Source organism: Folsomia candida, unplaced genomic scaffold, assembly GCF_002217175.1.
Source record: "Folsomia candida strain VU population unplaced genomic scaffold, ASM221717v1 Fcan01_Sc052, whole genome shotgun sequence".
NCBI classification, from domain to species: domain Eukaryota; kingdom Metazoa; phylum Arthropoda; class Collembola; order Entomobryomorpha; family Isotomidae; genus Folsomia; species Folsomia candida.
Window position 1 is genome coordinate 263,889 of NW_019091244.1, and position 9,544 is coordinate 273,432.

Below are 9,544 nucleotides of genomic sequence, written 5' to 3' on the forward strand. Positions count from 1 at the left end.
ACAACTACACCAACTACAACTACACCAACTACACAAACTACGACCGTTCCAACTACAATAACCACCACACCAATTACAACACGTCCAACAACTACAACACGTCCTACAACCACAACACGTCCAACAACTACAACAAATCCAACAACTACAACACGTCCAACTACCACAACACGTCCAACCACCACAACACGTCCAACAACTACAACACGTCCAACCACCACAACACGTCCAACAACTACAACACGTACAACAACTACAACACTATCAATGCAATTATTTATAATATATACACTTCTACTTTGTGATTTTAGGCCCAAAATATTACTGTGACCGACGTCAAAACCACGACATTAGCTATGGTCAGGATCTTGCGAGATTTTCCGCAACAAGTTACGAAAACTGCTGTGCCCTCTGCTACAACAACGAACGCTGTCGTGGGATAGCCTATTTATCCGTAGCTGTGTCTGGGACTTGTTGGCTAAAGTCAACAAACGCTGTCGTTCCCGGCCGACCGAATGTTAGCGCGGGGGCTCTATTTGTTGTCTAAATTTCTGATTTAAAAATGTCCTAAACCCGTACCCATTGTCAAGGTTCAACAATTTTGATCCCATTAAATTACACTTAGTAACCCGAGCAAAAATAAATACCGATATTACATACTGCATCTAAATAGTTTTCAATGACTTCATTTATTAAGGGGTGAAAGCCATTTATAAGATCGATATGTCCGTCTGTCCGTCCGTCTGTCTGTCCGTCTGTCTGTCCGTTGGTCCGATAACTTTTGAACGGAATGACATAGAAACTTGAAATTTTGAACGTAAACTCCTAACGTCAAGGGACAGGACGAGTTCGAAGATGCACCCTGTGGGTCACACCCTTCAAGGTCAAAGGTCTTGAAATGTCATTTTAAGGTCAATTATACGGATGACACACTTCTTTCACCCCTTGGTTACATGCGTTGTAACGGTTTATTTACATCCACGTTTGATCGGGGTGGGGGCGTTTATGTTCTCATATAATAGAAAATTTCATGTGTGGGTGGAGTTGGTGAGAATTTTTGATATTGCTGAAGCTTGAGATACGACGAATTTAATTTGTTAGGAGAAATATTAGGCGAACTCAAGTAAGATTGCCTGAGGAATTTTGTAAAAAATGCACGATTAAGATGTGCATCAATGAAACACTTGTCTTGTGGCCACCTGTAAGCGAACCTATGTCCGAGCTATCCCTCCCCGCCGTAACCGGGACATCTACGAAGAAGCATGACGGGCTGCTCGTCGCGGTTGGTATAACCATTACGGACTCCACCCCCTTCGACCCCCACACAAGCACTAAACACTTATCAACACCTATTTATTTCATTCTTTACAGGTATCTGGAATTAGGAACGATGGAGATCCCAAACTTCCCAGACATGTCAGAGGGAGCATCATCATGATGCGCAAATACTTTGTGAGTTTCACCGGGATAAAACTGTGGGATTTGTTGATCTAAAATTGGTTTCCAAACTTAAGTTATATAATAGTTTGCGTTTACCTTAACTTTTTGTGGCACTCGAATAAGACGCCACGCCCACCCCAATTATAGCGGCCACCACCATAAATTTCTTATAAAACTTCTCTTGTTTTTCGTACACGAAAAATATGGGTCCGATTTTCCTGGTTTGCGATAATATATTTTTCTTTTCCCTTTGCAATCCTGGACATAAAAAAGGTCCTCGTCAAGTGTCACTACATATTCCGATTTTCTTCCTGCTAAATATCCCTCATACAGCCTGCTTAAGTTGGTCTTCTGGTTTCGATTATGAGTCGCATTTACATAGTCGGTGAACTTTGGCCTTGTTCTTCAGCTTCTTTTAAAGTTTGTTTTAATGAACCAACCCACATGTGTCTTAGATATTTTATGGTTTTGGGTCCGAGGGGTTTCTTTGCTTGTAAGGGCGTCGATTTATCGAAGAACGGTGCGCGACGCTTTTTTGGGGGCTGAAACTTGGCAGGCGATGGTAGTCCTGCTTAATTTGATTTTAGACACTGTTGTTTGAGAAACAATATATCCAGATGACTTCAACTTTATAGCCGATATTCCTTAGCCAAAAGTTTTTGCAGTCTGCGGGAACTATATTTACAGAGAAAAATACAAAAATACCAAAAAACCCTGCCACGCTAAATTAGGCCAGTTTTCAGCCTAAGTAAATTAGGATAAGCACCCCTGTATTACTAAAGGCAGACGATGATTTACCTCATAAAACTGAACACTTTACATTAAAAAAAAAATATTTATTTAAAAACTTTATCAAGTTAATTAATTACTTGACATAATTTAAACTCATTTGGACATCAACTTTTAATCCGAAATACGTTTGTGTGTACATATGTAGTTATTGACCCGGCATTAGCTCCTTCCTTGTAGGACAATTGTCTTGACATCCTTCACCCTTAATCTCACATACGTGCCATTCTTGATTCGGTTATTAACCATAAAATGAACGCCAAAATAGCTCTGCTGCTCGTCTCGTTTCACGTTATACTTGTCATTAGTCTTTTCCGGATTATAGAGGCCGAATTCATGAGATGTCTTCCAATTGTCGTTAAAGTAGGTGGGAGGATCGAACGTGACTGTTTTACCGATAAACTAGACAAAGGTTACAAACAATTTAATTTCCAAAAGACTTATAATGAACCAGTTTTCTGATGTATTTTTTATGTATTTACATACCTCATTGCTCCCAGCGAAGAATAGTTGTACGGTGATCTCTCTCTATGATTATAATTATTTTTTGGATGTAGTTGATACAAAAAGTTTAGTTGATCCTTACATACATTACTACCAGTAGAGTGCTGATAAAATTCGTAGATTTCCCCAATTTCCGAGTTTACATTCTTAGTTGAAATTTGGCCAGTGTTAAAGGTAATTTCGCCTGGGGGGTTTCCACTAGTCCCTTTAACATAGACCTCTGTCACGAAAGATATCAAAATTTATCAATAATTACTTAACATCATTGCGGGAATATATGAACAAAGGCAACGACGATTTTAATTAATTACCCGCTTCTGGATTATTTGGGTGCTTCGGAATATTTCTGAAAATATGGGGCAAACTATTAGTTACGATAGACAAAATAGTTAACGCTTATACTGCATTATTTCTAATCAAATTTTCCACAAATTTACCTCAAATAGAAGCAAAACTTGTAGTATGTGTCTGTCGTGTTGGGCTTGGCAAGCAGTGGCGTAAGAAGCGATAAAACTAAGGAAATGAAGAACATTATTGTCCTCGAACCAAAATCCACTGGCGACGAGTGAAGTGTGAACTAGATCGGGTAAAAAAATAAAATTGTAACAATAGCCTATTTAAATCACTTATAAGTTCGTCATTTCCTTTAACAGGAAGAAAAATATCGATTTACGTAGGTAGTTGTAAAAGTTTTGCACGAAATTAGTTTACATAACGTGCTGCATAATTGTTAATTAAAATTTACTGAATAATTACAATAGAATTATTTACATTATGCAAACCAAACTTCACTAATCCTAAATAAAAAAATTAAATATTTTAATAACTTTCGACAATAATAATTCAAACCTTTGGTAATATGTATTTGATCGCTAGTTTCGTAATGTTTCCTAGATTATTAGAATATTAGAGATTATATCCTTACAGTAAATAGCATACATAATTTATGATATTACTGGTTGCACTGTATCGCATTAGTTTTAATTAGCGGTGTGTATTGCCTGTACATATGTACATATGTATTTGTGTGTTGTTCATAGTATAGGTAATAAATAGGTTATACGTACACTTATCTAAATTGTACATGTAACTCAATTCATGTGTGGAAAGCTGGTATTATGGTCGATGTAAACAAAATTAGGGTTTTGTTTAATTTTTTTTATCTGTTTTCTGACCTTAATTGCAAAGGGAAGTGGTCAAATTTTGAAAATCTGGAAAAACCTAATTTACCCAATTGTCCAGGGTTTCCAAAACAGTTTAAGTTTTTGAAGTCGGTCAACAATTGAGGGCACGGTGAGAATTTTAATATTTGTCAAAAATAAGAAAAAAAACTCTAACCTTTTTACATAAATGTTATATAAATGTGTTGCATAAACGACCATAAATGCATGCATATATACATCTAGTTCTTGTCCTGTAAGTCAGGTATGTCCATAAAAATTTCATACATACATATTATTGTAAAATCGGTAATATCGTCATACATATATTATTAGAGGTCTATCGTGTAAACTCTACACAAAATGCTTAAATGACACATCTGGCAACATACAGTTTGTCCACTATTTGATGGCAAATTTTTTATTCAGTTTCATTTCAAATTCATTTATTCATTCATCGTTTCAGATTCATTCCGTAGCTGAGGAATCTTATCGTGCCAAAACCAAGTCCTGCCGACAACATCAATTCCAATGACATCAGAACATAGCTATGGTCGAAAAATTAAAAGAAGATACGTTTCTTGGAAAAAGGTTATGTGGCCGATCCACCAATGCTTTAAGCATTAGAAATTCAAATTAACGCCAATTACTCACTTTTCATCCGATTTCAAAAGTTAGATATGTTTTGGAAACCTTGAGCGATTTGCTAAAATATATATTTTCAAAATTTTCGAAAATGACCTTAGTGACCTCCAGTTAAGGTCACAATGTCAAGAAATGAATAAATTGTATTTTATCGTAAAACAAGTTTTGATAATTTTATTGAAAATTCGAATACCAGGAATTGTTCTGGATGACCCTGGATATTTACCTCTGTGACCATAAGGTCACGGGGGTATTGTGGGCGTGTCAGGGGGTGCGGCAACTTATTTACATGCATTTGTTGAGTATTTTGTGTGAAAACATTTTTAGTATATCACTGGAGTTATCACCAAAGACAGTTTTGCCTTGGTTACCGAACAATCGTTAACCACTCCCACTCTAGGGGGTGTGCCCACAGCGACTTTTCCAATACTTCATCAAACTATGTGGTGTGACACCAATAATTTGTCGTGGGAGAACAGAGATTTCAATTCCTATTTCAAATTTGAAAAAATTTGCCACTCCCACTCTACGGGGTGTGCCCACAGCGACTTTTCCAATACTTCATCAAACTATGTGGTGTGACACCAATAATTTGTCGTGGGAGAGCAGAGATTTCAATTCCTATTTCAAATTTGAAAAAATTTGCCACTCCCACTCTAGGGGGTGTGCCCACAGCGACTTTTCCAATACTTCACCAAACTATGTGGTGCGACACGAATAATTTGTCGTGAGAGAATGAGGATTTCAATTATGACGTCTAATTAGTAACTTCGCCAACCCCACAATCAGGGATGTTGTCATTCGCAATTTTGGTCAAACTTAAATAAAGTAGACGATGATCCAAACAAATGTTATATTAATGGCGGCGTTTATTACATACATATGTGAGACTGGTGGAGAACGAAATAACTACGATGAATTAGTTCCGGATGTGACGGCTCACGGTGTATTGGTCCAGATGTTTTCAACAATTTAATTAGGCGTTACAATTTTCCAAACTTATTTAAATATGAAGTAAACCAGTATTACCGAGTTGTCGATTTTCTATGTTACTTGCAACAACTATGCAAACTTTAAAAAAATATGACCATCATGTAATTGAAATTATTATGTAATTATTCATTATTGTTTTTAGTATATTCCATGGACACAATCTTAAGTAAATTAACTAAATTTTTAATGTGTTTTGAAATTCTGTAGTTTTTCATAAAGAGTATGAAGTTACTAATCAGACGTCATAATTGAAATCCTCATTCTCCCACGACAAATTATTTGTGTCGCACCACATAGTTTGGTGAAGTATTGGAAAAGTCGCTGTGGGCACACCCCCAAGAGTGGGAGTGGCAAATTTTTTCAAATTTGAAATAGGAATTGAAATCTCTGTTCTCCCACGACAAATTATTGGTGTCACACCACATAGTTTGAGGAAGCATTGGAAAAGTCGCTGTGGGCACACCCCCTAGAGTGGGAGTGGCAAATTTTTTCAAATTTGAAATAGGAATTGAAATCTCTGCTCTCCCACGACAAATTATTGGTGTCACACCACATAGTTTGAGGAAGCATTGGAAAAGTCGCTGTGGGCACACCCCCAAGAGTGGGAGTGGCAAATTTTTTCAAATTTGAAATAGGAATTGAAATCTCTGCTCTCCCACGACAAATTATTGGTGTCACACCACATAGTTTGAGGAAGCATTGGAAAAGTCGCTGTGGGCACACCCCCAAGAGTGGGAGTGGTTAACGATTGTTCGGTAACCAGTGATATACTAAAAATGTTTTCACACAAAAAACTCAACAAATGCATGTAAATAAGTTTAATTATAATTTGCCGCACCCCCTGACACGCCCACAATAACCCCGTGACCTTGTGGTCACAGAGGTAAATATCCAGGGTCATCCAGAACAATTCCTGGTATTCGAATTTTCAATAAAATTATCAAAACTTGTTTTACGATAAAATACAATTTATTCATTTCTTGACATTGTGACCTTAACTGGAGGTCACTAAGGTCATTTTCGAAAATTTTGAAAATATATATTTTAGTAAATCGCTCAAGGTTTCCAAAACATATTTAACTTTTGAAATCGGATGAAAAGTGAGTAATTGGCGTTAATTTGAATTTCTAATGCTTTAGGCATTGGAGGGATCGGCCAGCTTGTTGTAGAAAAAATAACGTGGGAGGTGTTTCTTATAAAAAAAGTCGTACCATAATAGTTAGCTATTAACATATTTACTTTAGAATGGATTGGCAAAGCAGACCCACCCCGTTCCCCTTGTCCCGTAACCTTCACGCAAGTCACAAGAATGATTTTCTAAACATAATCACATTTTATGACCAATACATATTTATACAGATAAATTGCTGTCAGAGTGTTTGGTTGATTGATTGTTTGGTTAACCCATTTGTGTTATTTCAAGCACGGAAAATCCTTGGAAAATTATCATTCAAAAGATAACGTCACTCATACCGAATTTACGCCATATAGTCTAGACAATGATACTCATTGCAGGCCACAATCATTTCGACAATTTACTTGAAACGATTCAGTATCACAAATTACAACTTGTCAGAGCCTATGTACCATAATTTATACTTCAAGTTGCAAAATGTTCTACCCATCCTACTTCTTGTTACTTTAGGATTCTTATTTTTGTCCGGAATTGAAGCTCAAATTGATGAGTCCATCATACCCGACGGGAACTATCTGCTAGGCAGTTTGTCACAAGTGGCCGTGGTAAATTATTAAGTTTTTTTTTTCATTTTGTGGATACGTAGATTAAACTTACAATGAGAAGGTGTGAGGTGGTTATCGCCGGTATCCACCGGACTAATTTTAAATTGTTCACGCTCAAAAATAAGTGGACCCGTATTTTTTCGTTTTTCCTGAATGGGCGGAATTTAAAAAAAAAAATCAGCCAAAATTCGGATTTTTAAAAACGCTGTAACTTTTCGAATTTTAACTCGATTTCAAAAAATAAACCCTATCTGTGTTCAGAATTACATCCCTGAAAATATAAAAATTCATTTTTAAAAAACTTTTAATTTTCAAAAAATTATCGCTTTTTGGGTTTATAAAAATTCAGAAATAGCATGAAAATATCAAATTTTTGAAATTTTTAAAAATGAATTTTTATATTTTCAGGGATGTAATTCTGAACACAGATTGGGTTTATTTTTTGAAATCGGGTTAAAATTCGAAAAGTTACAGCGTTTTTAAAAATCCGAATTTTGGCTGAATTTTGTTTTGAAAATTCCGCAACGGGCATAAACATGCCCATTCAGAAAAACGAAAAAATACGAGTCCGCTTATTTTTGAGCGTGAACAATTAAAAATTAGTCCGGTGGATATCGGCGATAATCACCTCACACCATCGCATTGTTAGTAAATACTTTTCCTCTTCATTAGTTTTTGACATCTTTGCAAGAAATGACCCAAAATCCAATGCGGCTCGGCAATGTCACATCGGAAAGATGGATGGCAGAATTCCCTTTACAACAAGTTTGGACAATTACGAAATCCCCATATTACCCCGATCAAGGTGTAAAATTTAATTAGTTAGATTAGTAAGTTAAAATTCAATTTTTTTAATTTGTAAAATGACCATTTTTAGGCGATTATCAGTTACGTTATATTCGGACTCATGGTGAATATGGAATGAACAATGTTGACTTCGAATTACCACCTGGAAGTTCTTTTCCAGTTTATCATTTCTGGCGAGTAATTGATGTTGAAGGAACCAATTTAGTTCAACTTAGAAGCGTCCTTCAGTTTGATTGGGATGGCGTTGGAGAACAGTGTTTGAAACATAATGGCAATGGGTATGAGCACAATTTCATAGAGTGGTGTGTCTATTTAGATCTTTGCGTTTCTGAAATTTTCAGAACTGATGCAACTTTTGAGGAATGCGACACTCAAGATTGGACACAACATTGGATTTATATAGATCCCGTAAGTCTCGGATCCGTGGTTGAGCAAACAGACTAGTAGGCTCCAGATGGTAAAAATTGTCCAATTAATTAATTGATGGAATCGGGAAAAATTTAACTGTATCATCAAGTTGTAAACCACGATAAGCTGAATAATTCAACAGATCCAGCATATTTTAAATTCCATTTTGGTTAACAATAAAAAAAGCTTTTAAAAACTTTCATAGCTAAATCTTATTACGGCATTTTGCATTTCTTAAGAATATTACGAAAGAATTTATTGCATAGATATGGAATAATTTATTGTTTTCTGGTTTACCAAATAGAAACTTAGCATACATAAGTATTTTGTACTTATCATTCACGTGCAGTCAGTGTTTGGTGTTTACATATTTTTAGCCTTACTCGACGTTTATGGAACAGCTATGTCCGTCTATCTGTCTGTCTGTCCGTCATCACGATAAGTCGACAACGGATAATCGATTTGGAATTTTCACCATATGTATTCAGGAATAAAGCTCGGAGATTAATCAACCAAAACCGGAGATTAGTCAAATCGGTCCACCAGTTGGTTAGTTGGGGCTATTTGGAGGTGTAGTCTTATTTACTACCTAGTATGCGCAGCTCAAGGGTCAACAGCCGATTTCTCGAAACGTGCTGAACAGAATTTAAAGCGACTAAATGCATTGAATAGCCCATGCGATTCTGATTAAAAGTGCATCCATAATTTTTAAAAATTTCGTAACCAGACATGCAGGCTGCATGTCTGGTTACGAAATTTGTGTTCAATGTTATCGCTGCATGATGCAGCGATAACGTTGAACCCAAGAAGGTAGAGAAAAAATCATATCTACAGAAAAATACTGAAATTTTCAAACCGCCAAAGAAGTTCAAAGTAAACCAAAATCTGTTCAAGCGTACAATTCAAACAAACCTGGGGAATAGGTCTACTCCAAAACGTAAAAGAAAGAATCCCTGGAACTTCAAGAGGACCACTGGAATGCGGGATGCTCTGAAAATCAGAACCCGACAAAACCCACGCCGGAGCCTAGCAAAACTAGCACTTCAGAGGAAGGTCTG

At 36.3% G+C, this 9,544-nt stretch overlaps 1 protein-coding gene across 2 annotated transcripts; it reads left to right on the forward strand.

Moving 5' to 3' along the window:
* Window positions 1–7,023: 7,023 nt before the first annotated feature.
* On the forward strand, window positions 7,024–8,692 carry LOC110862255. Of its 2 annotated transcripts, none has more exons than XM_022111434.2 (4): window positions 7,024–7,271; window positions 7,944–8,076; window positions 8,149–8,356; window positions 8,420–8,692. In XM_022111434.2, the coding sequence occupies exons 1-4, from the start codon at window positions 7,113–7,115 to the stop codon at window positions 8,520–8,522; spliced, it is 603 nt and encodes a 200-aa protein (XP_021967126.1). In that variant the 5' UTR covers window positions 7,024–7,112; the 3' UTR covers window positions 8,523–8,692. The 2 variants fall into 2 exon arrangements, with proteins under 2 accessions (XP_021967126.1, XP_021967127.1); XM_022111435.2 differs by having other exon boundaries at window positions 7,038–7,271; window positions 7,963–8,076.
* The last annotated feature ends 852 nt before the right edge of the window (window positions 8,693–9,544 follow it).